Source organism: Hyperoodon ampullatus (assembly GCF_949752795.1).
Source record: "Hyperoodon ampullatus genome assembly, chromosome: 9".
NCBI lineage: Eukaryota > Metazoa > Chordata > Mammalia > Artiodactyla > Ziphiidae > Hyperoodon > Hyperoodon ampullatus.
Window position 1 is genome coordinate 39,304,174 of NC_136922.1, and position 20,277 is coordinate 39,324,450.

The window sequence follows — 20,277 nt, forward strand, 5'->3', positions numbered from 1 at the left end:
TTCTACGATGGAGAGGGTAGGCTGAGGGGTTCACAGTTGGTCAACATTGTGTGGTCAACACCCACAAATGTACTGTTGCAGAGCCTGGCTAAACAATCCTCATGAGAAAATATTTTTGCTTCTTTTGGAAACAAATCAATGATAGGGTCAGATCATTTTATAAATTATAGCCCCACCTTTTATTGGCTCTGTTTCAGAGAATGATACAATCAATAATGATGGATTTCTATCCAGCACATTAATCCAAATTCTCACCAAGTAACAGTCAGGCTGTGTTCCCAATGCTGAAAATTTTAAAGAAGGTATAGGAACACATTAGGATGAATTTCTGATGAACCTTTAAAAAGGAATTCTTAATACATATTTGTTCATTTATTCATTCAAACATTTCCTGAACACCAACTTTCTGGAAGCTATGCTGAATGGCAATCAGAGATACAGTGATGACCAAAATACAACCCACCTCCTTTACTGAAGACCTAATGGACTGCAGAAGTCAGCACAGGAGTGGACCTTGGTAACCATCTGGCTCTGTGGTTCTCAGTGTGGTCCTGACACCAGGGGAATCAATTATCACCGAGAAGTTGTCCTCAGACCTTGTCCCAGACCTACTGAGTCAGAAACTCAATGGAGGCGGGGAGGTGCGATCAACAATCAATTTTAAGTCCCTTGGGTGGTCCTGATATATGCTGAGATTTAAGAACCAGCAATCTAGCCTCATTATATTTCACCTTTCTTAGGTCCCAGACCTAAGAATCTGAGAAGCTGATGAAAACAGAGTTTTGCTTTCAACTTTGGATGTTCTGAACGATGAAGACCCAGTTTAAGGACTGATCTTGTCCAGCCCCTTATTTTACAATTAAGCAAAGTAAATACCAAGAGTTAAGTGACTTGCTAATTAAGTTAAACAGATAATTATTGACACAATGGTGCCTCCAAGTTCAAGCCAACCAATTCCAAGTTCATTTCTCTACTCCTCTGCTTACACAGCAGCAAAAGCAAAGTGTGGGAGCAAGGACACCCAACTGAAGCCACAAGAATCTCTAATTTGATTAAAGAATCTCTCTTGCCCATATCAAATGGGACTACTCCTTCAGAGAAGGCAGGGATAATTTTCTTTTTCGTAATGACTACTATGAGGAAATATAGGCACTCCAAAACTATCTCTGATAAGCAGATATGCACCTAGGAATGATTCTCTGTGCCAAAAGAAAATAGTGCAACATTTTGGTTCATTAAAAAAGTGTCTTCGGGGCTTCCCTAGTGGCGCAGTGGTTAAGAATCCGCCTGCCAATGCAGGGGAAACGGGTTCGAGCCCTGGCCAGGAAGATCCCACATGCCGCGGAGCAACTAAGCCTGTGCACCACAACGACCGAGTCTGCGCTCTAGAGCCGGTGCTCTGCAACAAGAGGAATCACCGCAATGAGAAGTCCCCGCTCACCACAACTAAAGAAAGCCCGTGCGCAGCAACGAAGACCCAACGCAGCCAAAAATAAATAAGTAAAATAAATAAATTGACCGGGTGTGCTTAATCACATACCAGAAAAGAATTAAACACAAAAAAAGACAACGAAACAAGGTAAAGTCGAATAAAAGAAGGCACAAACGAAACAATACTGTATGCAGCCACCTCAAACACAGGCCAAATGAAGCTATGCTGTCAGGGCTCAGGACGATGATTTACCTCGAGGAGGTAGAAGTGGAGGCTGGGAGGCGGCATCTTCTGGGGCTCTGCTCATGTTTATGTTCTTTATTTGAGCCCTGCTCCCACAGGTGTGCTTAATTTCTATTCAATCCATAGACTATGTGTTTTTCTTTCTTGTACATCAGTATATAGTTGAAACATACACAAAACCAAGGTTTAGAGACTTTAAGGACACAAAGATTCGCTCTAAAGTTTTCACGGAAGGAATATTTTATTTCCATCTATTCCACAAGTAGAGGGTTATGGCAGTTTAAAGGCATCTATCAGGAGGAACATTGAAGCCTATCGTTTTTCAGAAAGACAGAGTGTTAAGAAATAATTGCCATTAGCGGGGAGAAGTTGAGGTCAGACATGCTGAATCAACTGAGTCGGGGACACCACTTTGGCTCAAATCAGATGAGTCTATAACCGTGCAGGACCTGATGTGTTTCCAGACTGCTGCTTTTCTTGGCTTGACAATGAAATATTTTAATTTCCCCACTTCTAGAATTTTACAAATTGGACCTGAATTCCAGAATCTTAAAACTTTCATATTTTTAGAGGTCAACAGATAATTTTTCAATTTCTTATTGAAATAATATTGCCTGGGAGTTAAATACCTTCAAATGTATAAATTGCATATTCAGAAAATAAGACCACATTGTGTTAACATTATTCAAATTCCTTGACCCAAATTCCATTTCTATTTTTTTCTGAACCATAAGATGAAAAAAGACTTATGTAAGAATATTTTAAATGGCTATTTTTAAAAGCAAAAATTTATATAATACCTTATATTGAACATAAAGAGTCATAATCATGACCCATCCATACCAATTATATATATTTTAAAATCATGTGTTTGAAGGAAAAGTTATTGATGTAGTATCAAGTACCACTTAATAAAGAGCAGAATAAAAGAACTGGTACAGAATAGACTTAATTTTTTAAAGAATTAAGCAAGACCATATTTGTAAAAATATAAAAACATTAGAAGTTCTCATTTCTGTGGCAGAATACTATGTGATGTTTAGTTTCTCCCAAAAGCTTTTCTATATTTTCCAAAATAAACGTATTAGTGTTTAAATTATAAAGATATTGCATGCTCTTTCTAAAGAAATCCAAGTATACAGATTAAAAAGAAAAAAACTCTCCTTCCCTTTCCTTCTCCCACCCCTGCCCAAGACTTAGGCATATCTTTCAATACAGAGAAAAAGTGTTAACTTTTTATAATCAGATTTTTTTGGCTTTTGTGTCATGCTTTTCCCATGCCACAGTTATAAAGATATTTCCAAACTGTCTTTTGTGCTTTCATTGTTTTAACATTAGTTTTAATCTATCCAGATGAAAAACTATCTGGTTAACATACAGTTTTAACCTAGCCAGGAATTATTTTAGTATGTAGATTCGTACTACTGTGGTAGCCAGCCTCCAAGATGGCCCTCAATTCTCCCCACTGCCTAGTAGTCCACCTCAGGCAGACGCCTTCCACATTGTACCAGGGTTGGTCTGTGTGACCCAAAGAATGTGTAGATGGGATGTATGGGAGGTCATTTCAAATATTAGGTTATTAAAGATGGCTTCCTCCCAGGGCTCCCTTTCTCAGACCACTCATTCTGGGGAAAACCAGCTGTTAGGCCATGAAGACTCTCAGGCAGCCTAAGGAGAGGACACTGTGGTAAGGAACTCAAGTCTCTGGCTAAAAGTCAGCGAGGAACTGAGGTCCACCAACCACTGCTGCTGGGCTACACCCTACAGGCTGGCAAGCCCTGTACTCCCCCAGCCTCAAGACCAAAGAAAGAGCCCCGAGGCAGCAACAGGGACATTAATGGTTTAATGGATGGGGGGGTGGGGGTGGGGGTGGGGCTGGGGCTTCCCTGGTGGCGCAGTGGTTGGAGGTCCGCCTGCCGATGCAGAGGACGCGGGTTCGTGCCCCGGTCTGGGAAGATCCCACATGCCACGGAGCGGCTGGGCCCGTGAGCCATGGCCGCTAGGCCTGCGCGTCCGGAGCCTGTGCTCCGCAGCGGGAGAGGCCACAACAGTGAGAGGCCCGTGTACTGCCAAAAATAATAATAAATAAATAAATAAATAAATGGATGGGGTATCTTACTTGTCTGAAGCAAAGTCCTGGAGTGACGCGCCACGGTAAGCGGCAGACGGCAGACAGGACACCAGGGCGAGACGCGGCAGCAGTCCTCGGTACCACGGGGAGAGGGAGGTTACCAGTTATAGAGGGAATTGATGTCAGGTTGGCTCATTGGTTACCAGGGAAACCAACTGAGGGGCACGCCCCTTTCAAACTATCTCAGTAGAGAGTTCTGATCTAAAGATCAGAACAATCACCAGCTGGGGCCAGGGTCAAGTAGGCATTTACTGATTAGACACTATGATTAGGACGGAAGGTCAGTCATGTGAGGCAGACACTGATTGAGCAGGGGATGTAGAGAGCAAAAGAACAGGCATCTTGAGTGGCCTGATCATACAACCGCTGTCAGCTTGGAAGCAGATGCTACAGCCTTCAGAGGACTGCACTCCCAACCCATAGTTTGACTGCAACCTCAGCAGAGGCCGAGCTGGAAGCCACCCAGCTAAGCTGCTCCTAGATCCGGACCACAGAAACTGATAGGATAAATATCTGTTGTTTAAAGCTGCTAAATGTGGGGATAATCTGCTGTGTAGCAATAGATAACTAATGTAATTACTTTTATAATTAGGACAAGTTTTATTTTTAAAAGGAAAAAGAGACACTTGTCTTTCAGAGAAAGAAGGGGCTTTGGTTGAATGATTTGTTATTAAGTTCTTGCTGATAAGCATCCTCCCTGTCCCCCAATGCTTGCTTACCTGAAAATCACTATCTTAAGTTCGTTTGGGAAAAATATTATGCGCTAGAAAAGATAAGTATTAGTATTCTACAACTCCTATAGTTTATTGGCTACAAAATTGATTTCCCAGATGTTTATTCAATAGAAGTGCTAGCTGAAAAAAATTTTGAACTGTACAAACTTACGTTCTCATAAATAATTTGACAGCAGAATATAGGAAAAAAAGGGCAAAGGCGTGGGACTCAGAAGTGGGACTTTTAGTTCCATCTTGGTCACTAACTCTAAGACCTTGGACGACTCTGCTTTTCTAGGTCTTAGTGTGGACCCTTTGGAAATAGTGGGGCAAAGTCAAATATCCTCTGCTGCAGTGCCCTTCGCATGTTTTACACATGATCCCCTAAAACGAAGGGGGACGGACTGACATCAAATTAAATATAAAATACATAAAAGTTGACATATAACATTTTTATTACAGGGCTTCCCTGGTCGCGCAGTGGTTGAGAGTCCGCCTGCCGATGCAGGGGACACGGGTTCGTGCCCCGGTCCGGGAAGATCCCACATGCTGTGGAGCGGCTGGGCCCGTGAGCCATGGCCGTTGGGCCTGTGCGTCCGGAGCCTGTGCTCCGCAACGGGAGAGGCCACAACAGTGAGAGGCCCGCATACCACACACAAAAAAAAAAATTATTACAAATTGAATGTAATTTGCATTATTTTATCTTTAAATATATTCGTCAAAACATCAGAGATGAAGACTGAACTTAATTTAGAGTGTGCCTGTCACGTATCCTAATTGGCAGTCAGCACTTGTCAAATGAGTTTGCCAACTTTGTTTTCAATGAAAATTAATCATTTTTTTCACTTCAAATAAACACATTACATATGCACTCTATAACGTGACTACCGTTTAACTTCATAGTTCTAATTTTTAGATAGGTGGAAGGATAGGTAGATGATGGAGACCTGCCGTGAACGGATGGACTGGAAGAAATCAGATACCCCTCCCTTCGGTTTCCTGCTTTTCTCTCAAGGGACTATGCTATAAAGGCAATGCATTCTAGAATGGTCTTTGTTTAGTACCATGTGGTTTTCATCTCCAGGGCACTGTCCCATATTGGGGTAGATGAGTTAATACTTTTAAAGCTCTTTATCCTATGACTTCCAGTCATTCAGGTGTAATGAAAATGACATTCTCATATATAGATGATAATTATTATTAATAATATCACTTCTTGGTATTACTGCTATGTGCCTGTATTTTGGGGTTGATTTCTATTTCACTACAAAGATAAGTGAAGTGTATTAGTTATGATGATAAAAGGAACAGAAGTGTTTTCGTAGACAAGAACAATTCAGCATTTTGGATGGGAAAAAAAGCCTAACACTGAAATGTCATCTGTGTAAGAAGTCAGGACAGTAAAGAAATAAAAGCTCTGAAAATATAAGCCCAGATTTTTAAAAAGCCATTTATTTTAAAAAACTGTTTGTCAAATCACATACACGAGCAGATACACAACTACCAAAGTGGCCCTGTAATAGACACCAGTGGGGCATTCACCACACAGTACCTGAAAAATACAGCTAAAAAAGAGGAGTCTGTGGAGTATTTAATTTCAGACACCTACCGGACTCCCTGTTGAATGGCTTTAAGTTAGCATATAGTGAGTGAGAGGTAGAGTCCCAAGTATAATAGCTGATGCCTCAGGGCTCCATTTAAAAACAAAACAAAAACAAAAACCATTTCCCCCTCTGCACAAGGGAAGCCTATCCTACTTTTTTTTTCCTCCTTTGTGAAAACAGAAGCCAAGTTTCTCTTCTGAAATGGTTCAGCATTCCCAGTAAGAGTGTTGTGTGGTGACCTAGGTATTGTGCTTCTTGAGCCGTCTAATTTTCTTCACCTTCAGATTCAGATTCTAGGAGAGAAGAAAGAGAAAAGTCAGGCCATTTCTTCTGAGACACCTTTAAATAAGGTCATGAAAGAGTTTCTACTCTATCTCCCTCCCCCACTAAAAAAGGCATTTTGCCTAGGCATCCATTTACTAGGTAAGAGAGTCATATATGAGGGCAGGCAGCAAACTTTTGCTCCTTTTTGCTTTTAAACGAAATTACCTTTCTAAAAATGCAACATGCTCAGAAATATTATTGGTGACTAAAACTATTTATATTTTTCCAGATCTGCAACTTTTCATGCTTAGTTGGATTAAGTCTCATCATTATCGTTCTTCCAACTTGTATTGCCCTTTTAAATACCAGTCAACTGGTAAAGGTGCTATAAAAATCGATATAATCCCATAAATGTGATTAAGCCAAATGTATTTTTTTTCCTTTCACAGCTGCTGATTATTTCTTCCTCTTTGTCCCTTAAATTAGGAATAATTTAAGAGGTTTTGGTTTTGTTTTGTTTATCTTGCAGAAGTTTTCATTGCCTTGATTCAGAAAGGAAGGCTAAGAGGTGGACAAAATGTCTGCTATGGAACACACCTCAGAACTTTAGTTTTAGGAAGGCAAGAAAAATCTGTGGAGGGGGGAGCTATTTTGAATTATAGTGAGAAAGGATTTGCTAAATGGTCACCAGAGTTGTTAAATGGAATCATACCTTCTTCTGCGTTTTGTAACCACTCAACAAATTTCTTCATCTGGTCAAGAAAAACACTTTTGCCTTTGGCAACATGTGCTTCTTTGTACCATTTCAATATCGCTTCTTCACTCAGCACATCAGCTGCAATTTCAAATCAAAGGTTTCAAAGCTACTACATACATGTCACGTTTTAAAGCAACTTCATATCTTATAGTTTAATAGAAAGCAATCACTTCAAATATTAAAGCTCTTTTATAAAAGAAATTCGTATTGAAACTTATCAGAAGACAAGAACCAAGCTTATTTCCATACAGCACAGTGCCCTGTGTATTTTAGTAGTTAGGGTAGTGATGGTGACGGTACTGGGACTTGAAAATCTCACAGTGCTAATTTGCTGGTAGGAAACTAGGTTATTTTGTAATTCTGCCAATGAATCATCAAGTCCAGCATTTCAGAACACTCTGTGTCCTGCCACCAACTGCAAACACATCTTGATTAAGCAGCAACAACAAATGACTGGTCTTTTAAGAGGATTTACTTTAGGAGGAAAAAAAAAGCAAATGAAAAAAACGTAGACAGGATGCAATAATAATGTTAATAATTAAATATAATGATGAGCTTCCTGGGTGTACCATGGGACCAATACACACATAATCCTAAGTTCTACATTACTCTATCACTAAGTCCTAAATTTACTTTCCTACAGCACAATATCTAAATCACATGAGTAATGTTTTCCTTGTACACTGTTAGGAGAGAAACAAAAAGTGTTATCTATTAACTATTACCTAGAACTCTAAATTCCACAAATATGCCTTGATATCCTCAAGTTACCATTAATTTAGAATATTTAATGTTAAGAATAGAAAGGGGAATATGAAAACAATAGCCTACAGTCTTTGCCAATGTTCTAATGGGTTATCTTTTGGGATTTTGGTGTGGGAAATGAGATGGAATACAGATAAAAAGGTTTATTATTGTCCCCAACGCCTGCCCAATCCATTGCAAATGCTGATAAATCATTCTAATGATGTTTTTGCAGTTAAAATATACCTTTAACTTATGAAAACAAGAGAAAGGATTTGATACTGGTTTCATTCAAAACCTCAATGATCTTTTCATAACAAAAACTTTGTTGTTATAAAATTAATAATTGGCTCTTGGATTCAATTGAAGAGGTCAAATTGACTAAAAATGCACATGATTGGTTTTAGAAAATATAAAGTTTGTTTTATTTTTTATTTTGGTCATTAAATACACTACATTTTGCAAAGGAAGAAGGAAGTCTGGATTTATTCATATATAAGGACTAGACATAAAAATTATAATCAGGAGCCCTAAGGGATTACTCTTAGCTTCTAATCTTTTAGTTTCTTGTGCTTCCAGCTCCACACACCCCACTCACAATGATGAAAGGATTCTCTACCTCTTGCCATCAAAGTCCAGTTTTCATACCAATGAGGAGCAGATGCTTTACAGCTCAAGGAACTGACCTGTTACTGGGTAAGATGGCTTTGCGGAAACCTTTCAGGAATGCTAATTAGCTTAAACATGGATTTTTAAAGTCCCTTTTACGTAATTTGTTTTTATGACATCTTTAAAATGCCTGTGATTTAGACCAATAATTTCCAAACTGTTTTGATCATGCTCCCCTATCAGTAAGAAAATTTTGAGTGTGTACACATAACATATGTGTATTTTTTGTTTTATAAATTATATGCATGTACTATATAACTGCTATTGTTAATGTTATAAAACAAAACATAGAATTAAACATGTAAAGAGAAATTCTCTTTTTTCTCCTCGCCTTAATGAATCGCGTTATGACACAATGTACAGGTTGGAAAGGCAACGGAGAGTGTAGTTTAGCGATACTCTGTCTCAGGTTTTCCTTCTGAAGGTTGAGAGCTCTTTCTCTGAAGGTTGAGAGTTTTATTGCCCCCCAGAGGCCGAAAGAGGCCATGCAACTACTAGAATCCTTGTCAGTGACTCTACTTGTGAAAAGGACAGTACATGATAAGTAAAACTTATAGGAGGTCTCATCCACTGAAAATCAGACAAACTGTGCAGAGCTGAGTTCTTAGAAGAAGCTAATTTAGTAATAAACACCTGCAGGACCAAATTTCTAGTCCCAGGGGAATAAAATAAGAAAGAAGGGACATAAGCACCTACACAGGGCAACTCTGCGGCAAAGCACAAACACCAAAAAGAAAGTCAACTTTTGTGTAGGGAGAAGTCTAATCTAAAAAGGAAGGAAGTCCTTGACAAATGAGGAAGAAAGAGAACTTTTTTTTCCCACTAAGGAAAAGTAGGGAGAGGAGTTCATTATAACTGGGAGATGAAGATGACAAAGTGTTGGGATCTCCCAAAACGCATACTAGGAATACGGAGGGTCAGTAAAAGTACAGCAAGAAAGGAAGACTTTCTACGATTGCACAGAACCCCCTCACATTACAGTACACTTCTCTCCCCTCGATGTGGCCAACTTCTTCATCATCTCTGGTGAAATACTTGTGTCCCTTGAGAGCCTTCCTTTTTCTTTCTCCAAGTTAGCTTCAGCTCTGAGTTAGGGGCCCCTCCTCTATCATCCTTCCACTCCTCATCAGCATCTATCTGTACGAGCTTTATTTTAGCCACGGACAGGGTGATTATGATTCTTGATTTTCTTCTACACTCTGAAATCTAGGACGTCAAGGACTATTTTGTTCAGCATCTCATTCCCAGCATTTAATAACATAAGACTTGCCATCTAGTTTGCATTCAATAAATGTATAATGTACAAATGGATGAACTTGATGAGAAAAACTAAATATGTCTCAATGTGTAGAGTTATAATTCAAAATTTGGGTTTTCATGAGGGTCAAAGAGACAATATTGTAAAAGTGGTTTGAGAACTGCAAAGTTTTAGGTAACGTTAGTTATTTAAATATTTAAGTTTAACACTGTGTCACTTGGAACTTAGAAAATTCAGTACTTTTTATTAGCAGTGTCACATAGGGACACAAGTCAAAAATAATTTTCCTTAAGAAAGCTGGCATTATATGCTGAGAAGGCAAATAACCTTTTTTTTAGAACAAGAATAAGAAACTTCTTTTAGAAAAATGTGCGTGAGGAACAGAATTTAACCTAAGAAATATCTGCAAACAATAAAAGCCATGATAGAGATACTAACGGTACTTGAGAAGGTAGTTATATATTTTTCAGACCTACATGCTGAGACTATGGTACTTAGCTTCAGGAAGAAAGAAAATTATTTTAGAAAGTGAATAATGTGATATTTAAAAAGTAGTGATGAATTTACTATTTTTCCTACTGCCTTAGAAATATAAAAATCTAGATTTTAGTACAAAAAGTAAATCTTCACTAAGTGACCAATCACCACTTGCTCCCTTCATTGCCGAAAAGCATTATTATTTAAAGTCTATTCATTTTTATTCCACTGTTTTTTATATAAAACATCTAAAAATCTTTTAATAATATAATTCATTTAAGTAATTAGGTTTTCAAAGGGGACATGAGGAATCATACCCTCATGTTTCTGTTATCCTCAAGTTCTGGAAATACAGTAAGGTGGGTGTATGTAATAGAGACTTAAAATGGGAAAGAAGAAATGATTTCCATTACTTTTTTTTTTTTTTTTTGTGGTACGCGGGCCTCTCACTGTTGTGGCCTCTCCCGTTGTGGAGCACAGGCTCCGGACGCGCAGGCTCAGCGGCCATGGCTCACGGGCCCAGCCGCTCCATGGCATGTGGGATCTTCCCGGACCGGGGCACGAACCCGTGTCCCCTGCATCGGCAGGTGGACTCTCAACCACTGCACCACCAGGGAAGCCCTCCATTACATTTTTGAAAACCTGCTTGAAAGCAAAATGTCAAGGGATCCACATCACTAGATAAAAGAAACAAACAAGACACTATTTGATATTTGAAAAATGTATATGTGTGTATGGAATTAATGATAAGTATAATCTTAACCATGTTACCATAGTTCATGGGATTTGTCCCTTCTCGCATCCGATACCCTTTAGACCAGTGGTCCTGGATGAACAGTCACAGCATCACCTGGAAATTTGTTAAAACGCAAATTTGCGGGCCCAATGCTGTACCCAATGAATCAGAATCCTTGGGGAATCTGTTTTAACAAGCTCTCCAGGTGAGTCACATGCACACGAGCACTGGGAAAGGAGTGCTTTAATACATGCTGTCCTCAAGCCTTCCTAGGCATATGAAATACACAACAAGAGCACCCAAATCCTCATAAAAACAAATGAAATGTATGTCTCCAGGTGCACAAGTGTTTGTTGGATGAAATAAGGTCAAAGTAAAAACTATTATTCAAAAAGGAAGGTAAACACAGTAACTCTCCTAACAGTAGTATGGAACAATCATTCCTTGGGGGTTCCATGTTCTCAAGAGAAAAAATGCAATTATTTTACTAAAAAAAAAGCAGCCTGTATGTATAATTTTGTGGAAAATTATGAAATTACCTAGAAAATGACATTTAGTTTTAACTTTTCAGTGATATAGTTTAGGTTTCCATTTGTAAAAGCTTCCTGATTTCGTTTCCAAATAACTGAACCAGAATAAAACTGTTATTGACACTTAACCCCTGTGTTCCCTTGGGCCTGCTCATACTTGCCACAGACCTTACTAACTGAAACAATCTATTTAAAAAAGCTGACTACCTAGTTACCCAATGGCCTAAGGAAGAGCTAATGCCTCTTCTTTTTACTTCTCAGGGTCCACTGCTTGGTTATTTTATTTTATTATTATTATTTTTTGCTTGGTTATTTGATAATTTCAGGTCACTGTTCCTTAGCATTTGGGGCTGAAGAATAGGAAATAAAGCAATCAGTTTTGCTAGCTGTTCATAGTTGTTATAAAAAGTTTAATGGGGAAGGATGTTGGCATTCATTAATGGTTAAAATGAGAAATTTGAAGAATAGGATTTTGATAGTTTATATACCACTTAAATGCCTTTACTGATAAAAAGTAGCTTATTTTTTGTTTTTTTGAATTAAGTATAATCATGAAATGAGGTATTGCTGCAGACGAGGCTCAAACAACTACATCTCAGTTAAAAACAAGGATTTGGTAAGAGACACTGTTTGGTTGGGTTGGCTACTAAACAACAAGAAAGCTAGTTTATAAACAGTTTGCTTTTCTGTAGTGGAAAATATTGACCACTCACGAAGCAAATGTGAAACCTATCCCACAGACCTCTCTACCAGTTTAAAATGGGGCCAGCCGTGGCCAGTGTGGACAGAATGGCCACCGGCTGCGGGGGGCTGCTCCTCTTTCTTGGCTCCTGGGTACCATAGGTGGGTTGGCCATAGGACCTGCAGGTTTGGTTCTGATGGGTCACCTAGACTTAAGGCATTGCTATCTCATGACCCTGGGTATCATTTAAGCCCTAGTTTTAGGACATTGCTATCTCATGACCACATCCAAGAGGGCGAATTCAGATCTGGCCACAGAAAAACACCTATTACTGAATTTCAAATGGGACTTGGCAGTCATCACCGTCTCCCACTGATATGGAAATTGTGCCAAATACCTTAGTGCTGAGAAAGCAAAAGATGACCCAAACCCTTGTGGGCAAGATGTATGCATTTGAAGAATCTGGAGAGCCAGTTAAAACTCTTTGTGAAATGCTATGAAACATTTTAGAAATAGCGAGTAATCAGTAATGTAAAATGTTTACATTCCAAATGCCCAACTTGTCATTCAAGATAGACAAATTTAAGAACACATCAAAAAGAAAAGAAACATTTGGTTGGTATTAATTTATACTTTAGCCTTTTCTGTGTTATGCCATTTAAGATAGCAGTAACTTCTAATAAACATAATGTTCAAAACATATCATTTAAGTGCTCCTTTCCCCCCGCTTCATAAAACTACAGAAACCTAGACCAAAGAAGAGTTCAGGATCATTTTTTTCATATACTATAGGTATAGAGATTGAGATCAGTTAAAACCCTAATAGCTAAAGATGTTAAAAAAAAAAAACCCTAATAGCATTCATTTTTAATAAACTGGCTGTGCCGGTTGTCATGGCAACCTAATCCTTATAAATACAATAACAAGACAGTAAATGTGAAGTTCTAAAAATAGCCATTTCCTTGGAAAACAGGAGAATGGCTGGGTCAAATAACTAAAATACAAAGTGAAAAGCTAATTATTTCAGCAATTTTAAAGTCAGCTTTATGGCATCTGAAAAGGTATGAACATACTATATGTAAACATTTGGTAATCATCGCTGTTATAGCTAATCCTTACAATCCCAAAACGGACCTTATTTTTTGTAATTACAGTCTTTTTCACCATCCCTCCCCACCAAAATTATTAGTTCATCACCAGTCTTCTAGCAATTTCCACCAGTGACAAGTGTACAGGGGCCTAATCAGGCTGGTTCCTGAGGCCACGCACGTCTACGGTGTTTGCACCTTCTCTCTCTACATAATGTGGCTGCATCACTAAAACTCAAAGACTATCATTAACCTATATCCCCCTCTGACTCACCCCCTACTCTGTCCCTCGAAAAGCTTCAACAAAACATAGAAACATAGTGGCAGGACAACATAGATACACACCTTTATAAAAAAGAACCACGATCTTCTGAAAGGCTTTCATGAAATGGATGTTGTCATAACAGTACTCTTGAACCTTCTGGAGGAGGATCAGCTCTGACTGGCCTTGGGAGCTGAACACAGCCAGGAGTGGAGCATATTGCTGGAACAGAAGTGGGGAGTAAAACCATTTACTCTCGTGGGAGGTGCAGGGCTGACACCACTTGAATCATAACAATAATCTGGAGGTTTGCTTAGAAAATCTTCACTTTGAGGATTATCTTATTCTAATACTGTGACCAATCAAAATGAATTTTTTATCCCTGCACCTTATCAGATTTCTCTCACTGTACCCACTAAAAGAAACCAAATATGAAATTCTGACTATATTAAAGATAACTGCTATGCTACTGTGTCTGTCTAATGGGTCCTGTGAAAATAAGACAGAGTCCCTAAGTTCCAAAGGTTCCCAGGGCTGCTGTGACCCCTCCATCACTGAAGTGTGGCTCTTCCACTGGAAGAGTGGGCGTCTCCTTCCTAAACATCCCAGACCCCCCACATGTCATCTTTATGGTTTTGTTCATACTGTTCCCTATGTTCCAAATGACCTTGGCTTCCAGTTGTTGATGTTTGGCTATTGCTTTCTCTAAGACCTACTCAGCTCAACACTTAACTCCCCCTCTGAGCCTTCCCTGGTCAACTTAACCTGCACAGGCTACTCACTGCTCTGTCCTCCTAAATCCTGAGAGTTATCTGAATTTACATCCTACCTAGTTTAAACTAGGTACCTGTTGACCTCCCAATTCAAGTGTAAACTCTGAAGGCAGGCTCTAAGTCTTCTACTTGTCTTAAGACACTTTTATAGGGAGAGGACAATAAAAGCAAAAACATATGTATCTCCCCACAAAAATATACAATTTACACAATCAGTTGACTTCTTCCACCACTCAGTTTTCAAATTCTAATGTCAGCTTGTAGTTTACTTAAAAAATACTCATTAAGAATTTTTGTCATGTAGAAGGAGAACCAATAGTTAGACTATATTTCCCTTTAAATATTGAATATATGACTATTCTGTGGATTTTCTGACATTGTTTCTAGTAAGAACTTACCCTTAGGTATTTCATAAGCTCTTACATCTGAAACGTTTTAGGTAGTGGTAAATTTGAAAAGAAAAACACTAGGAAGTACGTTTGGACTGAGTGTGGACTGAGTGTGAGCCAATTATGATTGGAATTATGATTATAACCCATCTATCACATTGTTAAGAGCTGCAGTTGGCCCACAGCTGAGACTGTGCCTTGTTGGGACCCTGTACCTTCAGATGCTTGAGGGCTTGCTCGGCAACGAGCTCTTCCTTCTTGTTCCATTCCACAGCGTTCATTACACAGGTCCACAGCAGTCCAATCACTGCTGTTTCTGGAAGCTCATTCCTCTTCATTTCTTCTTTAACATAGAGCACCACCTAAATTTCACAAAAAAAGAAGTCAGAGAGTAACAGACAGATGGGGAGTTCCCCTCTCACTGTGCCCGATCAGTAAAAGGTTAGGGGCAGACAAATATTCTGCTCAGTTCCTCCCTTCCTGGTATATACTCTCAAGTTACGAGAGGCAGGAAAAACACAATGATTTGTTCTCAAAGCAGATTTATTTTTAGTCCCAAAATTAATAGGCTTATCTCTGGCCAGGAGGTGCTGGATAATAGAAAATAAAAAAAGAGAATCGTGGTTTCTTAGGGGCTATTCTTTTACAGGCAGGAACCCCTTTGAGTAAAGCAGGGCAAAGATTATTTAAGCCAGTTTGACTTTCTGGGGTTTGAAGAAGGCAATAGAGTTGTGAATTTTTACTTCCGATCCTTAACTTTAAACCTCTTGAAAAATGTCTTGGGTTTGTACAAGGCATTCTCTACAATTCATTCTTTAATTATCGCTTTTGATGATCCTCATGCCTCATGTAAATAAACTGTAAAGTGCAAAGACTTTACATATGATACATATCAAAGCAGCAACACTCAGCAGGCTATCTTCCCTTCAGAATTACTTTTAGATATGCAAATGTATCCTAAAACCTGATCGTATGGAATAAAATCTGCCTAACAGTGTATCTTATATTAAACTTGTTTGGAAAAATCTTTCTCCTTTTGAATAGAATCACAAATAGAGGTGTGGGCCTCAGAAGTTATTAAAAACCATAATATCAATATATCTCACGTGTACTACTTTGTGAGTAGTACAGCTATTTTTCTCCCTTCCTTTTTTTTAATGAAAATACGTTGCTTTCTTTCCTGCTGGCCTGGGGTACAGGGGGGTCAGCTGTGGGTTAAGCAGCCTTTGAGAACAGAAGGAACTGGGAAGTCCAAGTCCCCCAGCTGGGCTGGGGAAAGCTGCAAAGAAAGGTGACATCTCTGCACCTAAAGGTACTGCAGTGTTATTTGGTTTGCTTTTATGCCCCCATGTTAAATCATGTTCAAGTTCTTTGCTTGGAGAAAGATTACGGACTGTATTGCTGACCTTAATGCCATGAGACTTAGGACCAACACCTCCACCTGCTGGACAGCATCAGTCTGGAATTCTCCAGTCTTAAACTGCAAAAGGTACCTTGCAAGGCTGTGAGCATGCAGGATAGTGAGGATTTGGGACTTGGGAGTAAGTGGCAAAAGGAAAGGACTCTTTATGCAATTTTTGAATTATCATGTTAAAATTTTTAAAGTTCAAATAGGAAGTTTTCTTCAGGCAGGACTTTTTTTTTTTTTTTTTTTTTTTTTTTTGCGGTACGCGGGCCTCTCACTGTTGTGGCCTCTCCCGTGGCGGAGCACAGGCTCCAGACGCGCAGGCTCAGCGGCCATGGCTCATGGGCCCAGCCGCTCCGCAGCACGTGGGATCTTCCCGGACCTGGGCATGAACCTGTGTCCCGTGCATCGGCAGGCAGACTCTCAACCACTGCGCCACCAGGGAAGCCCAGGAAAGGACTCTTTATGCAATTTTTGAATTATCATGTAAAATTTTTAAAGTTCAAATAGGAAGTTTTCTTGAGGCAGGACTTTAAAAAAAAGATACAATCATAGCTGTATGAAAGATAGCTATACAAAAAGGTAGTATTTATGTTATGTGAATATGCAACTATTATGAGTGGGATCCAACGAGCCACTGGTCCAACTGCTCTTTACCCATGATATGAATGCAAAATCACCACTTTTTTGTCTTAAAATTAAAGCCTATATATATTAACCCAATACTCAACCATATTATGTAATCTGCAATAAAATGGGAAAACCACCATAAATCGAGGTATACTGCTAGTGGAGAGTAAATCTATTCAACAGATGAAACATTTTGACAACCATAGCAACCTGGTAAATAAGTCACTTGTGTGGAAATACTCATTATTTTCTGGAACATCCTGGAGGAGTCTGAATCAATACTTTGAAATCGAGCTCATTTAAATGGTATGAAAAGGGCCTCAAGTTCATAGCAATAAACAAAGGGAGGTCTCCTTAAGGGAGGTAAAGCTTGTGCTGCACAGGCTACATCATCCCTCTCGCTAAACGGGTTTGCAGTGATGTCAGGCCATGGTCCCCACCTCCTTGATCGGGCATTCCTGAGAAAGACGCTCCTGGAGCTCCTTCTGCAGCTCTTTCCTGGTGCCCAGGGACTGCTGGACTCGGAGGAAGTCGGAAAGCTCCTTAAGACCTGCGTCAGTGAAGTACTGAGCAAAATGATCCACGCTCTGTCTGTTAACTGGAAAGAGCTCCTGGGAGAGAAAAGAAGAGAGACTGTTATACAACATGCCATTCACATTTCAGCAAGCGTAAAGAACAACATTTTCATATTAAGAGAGCACTTAGAATATCTCATATTTGGAAGAAAAGAAGAAGGATTGAGTTTTTCAAAAGAATAAATCTCGGATATATTTCTTGAGCATCTGCTAAGGTACCTTCCAAAATTAGGCAATTTGACAAAGAAAGAGAATAAAAAATGCTAAGCAACTTACATAAACTAGCTGCACTCATTTGGCACTGCAATTTACTTTTTCTTTTACTTTAATCAAAGTGTAGCATGTACAAAAACAGAGCTAAATTTGCTAAATTAAGTACAAATAAGATGATAACCCTGAATAACATTGGGATTATTTTAAACTGACTAGAAAAAACTGAAATCATTAACCACACTGTTTCCTTAACTATGAGTTAACAGACCAAAGCCAGTTTTAGTAATGCTGAAATGATCTGAGATAATATGAGGAAAACAACATTGGCTATTATCATCTCAAGGACCTCTATTCAGCATTTCATTAAGGAAAATGCTGCTATTATCCTAAAATCACAGCTCAGAGCTAAAGGGAATTTTTGTTGTATCTCTTAACGATGGTGGCTCTAAATTAAGTTCATGGCGAGATCTAATCTAAATCCGCCCTACTATCTCTTCAATTCATTACATAATTCTGTTGGAAATTTTTTAAAAGAGCAGCACACCACGGCTGCTCTCATATTTTCACCTCACTTCCATTTCACCTTACACAGCTCGGCAGAGTCTCAGGAACACTTAGTCATGTTCTAACCCTATGTGACGCCAACACCCAACTAAGAAAGGAAGGCAATTTTCAAAGCTCTCACACTTTTCAGACTGCTGCAGAGTGTATAAAATAGATCCAAACTTTTATGATGGTGAGATTTGCATATATAGATGGCCAATGGCTATGTGACTTCAATAAAAATCTCAGAAGAAAGATCTGCAACGAGTTTGCCACAAAGCATAGGGACATAGCCAGATGGCTTCTGTCATGACTCAAATTTCAATATTCTCTGTACCATCATCCCATAATTTGCCTTGTTGAGTCATCAGTTTCAAAATGTCAGAAGAGAGTTGGTGGGAGCAGCTATCAAACACACATTCATGTTAAAGCAAACATTTCACACCTGACTGAAATGTTGTCACTGATATTTATTCTACCATTCAAGAGGGCTTTCAAATTTGGGGGGGCAGGGAACTAGTTTAATTTTGAGTTTCTTCTATGAATCAAGAGGTGGTGGGCATTTTACTCATAATTGTAAAAAGTAGAAATTTTTCTACAAAAATAAACTAAGTCTCAACAAGGCTAAGCAGCTTGACCCAAATTATGCAGCCAGAAATATTTAAGGGCATAGCTGTGTGACCCCAAAGGCAATAATTACCCTGTTACTCGTGCTGGCATTCAATACTCAATTTAGGGAGAATGTGACTGCAAATTCTGATGGAAAGTTATGTTCAGAGTAAGACATCATCAAACGTGTTACTAGTGGTTTTTTAATTTATTTTTATGAACTATAACCACAGTCCTTATGAATGATACATAACATCTTGAAAATTATTATTCAGATTAAACTGAGCTAAAATCAGTATAAATCATATCATGACCTTTACTAACTTGGAACATAGTTTGCATTTGTTACAAAAATCCTACCCAGGTAAAAACCTTTATCACCTCATCCCTAGATTAAGGTCTCCCTACTTCTGCCCTTCCTCCTGAATCTGCTCCCAATGCAACAGCCAGAGAGATCCTGTTAAGACTCCAAAATCACATTATGCAGGTTTTTGCAGAGATTTTTCCAAAAAACTTCTCATCTTACTCAGAATAAAAGTTGAAGTTCTTAGATGATAGGGGACCTGCTATGATTCTGACCTGATCTACATTTTTGCTCTTACTAAATACTCTCTCTTTCTTGCTGTCCCCAACATGCCATGCCTCAAAGCCTTTGCATTTTCTGTTGCCTTTGCCTGGAATACTCTTCCTGGAGATATCTAAATAGATCGCTTCTTCACACAAATGTCACCTTATCAGAGAGGCCTTCTCATAACACACTGACACTCCCCAGTGCTTCCCTATTTAGTTTTTCCCTTGGAGCACTTTTCACTTTTTATTATACCACGTATTATTTTAATTGTTTATTTAGTTTATTGCCTGTACCCCTGAAACAGAATGTAAGCCCCGTAAAGGCACAGGTTGCCTGCTTGATTTCTTTCAATATCTTCAGCTCCTAGAAAAGTTTCTAGCCAATGTCTTGATCATTGTTCCCTTTTCCAGTGATGGGGGCATGATATCAGGCAGGCATGGTTCTAAGGCACAGCCACCCTGTCCTCATGGAGTTTCTGGTAGAAACTGCTACCTATGCTTTTCATGTTCAAAACATATGTAGACAAAGAAACCTAGTAAGAACAGTTAAATGATATGTGTTTTCAAAAAGGAAATACATTAAAAAAATTTTTATGAAGTAACCTATTTAAGTTAGGTTATACAATGGAATATTACTCAGCCATAAAAAAGAAACGAAATTGAGCTATTTGTAATGAGGTGGATAGACCTAGAGTCTGTCATGCAGAGTGAAGTAAGTCAGAAAGAGAAGGACAAATACCATATGCTAACACATATATATGGAATTTAGGAAGAAAAAAATGTCATGAAGAACCTAGGGGTAAGACAGGAATAAAGACACAGACCTACTAGAGAATGGACTTGAGGATGGGGAGGGGGAAGGGTAAGCTGTGACAAAGCAAAAGAGAGGCATGGACATATATACACTACCAAACGTAAGGTAGATAGCTAGTGGGAAGCAGGCGCATAGCACAGGGAGATGAGCTCGGTGCTTTGTGACC

General features: G+C 39.0%; 1 protein-coding gene across 1 annotated transcript in view; it reads right to left on the bottom strand.

The window, feature by feature from the left end:
• Positions 1-5,950: 5,950 nt before the first annotated feature.
• BZW2 (basic leucine zipper and W2 domains 2) overlaps positions 5,951-20,277 on the bottom strand; it is a 58,831-nt gene continuing 44,504 nt past the window's right edge. The window contains exons 8-12 of the mRNA XM_079711326.1: positions 17,228-17,398; positions 14,968-15,114; positions 13,674-13,812; positions 7,100-7,222; positions 5,951-6,416 (exon numbers count right to left, since the gene is read on the bottom strand). Of these exons, the coding sequence (XP_079567452.1) occupies positions 6,388-6,416; positions 7,100-7,222; positions 13,674-13,812; positions 14,968-15,114; positions 17,228-17,398 (609 nt within the window). The 3' untranslated portion in view covers positions 5,951-6,387. The remainder of the gene's footprint in view (positions 6,417-7,099; positions 7,223-13,673; positions 13,813-14,967; positions 15,115-17,227; positions 17,399-20,277) is intronic.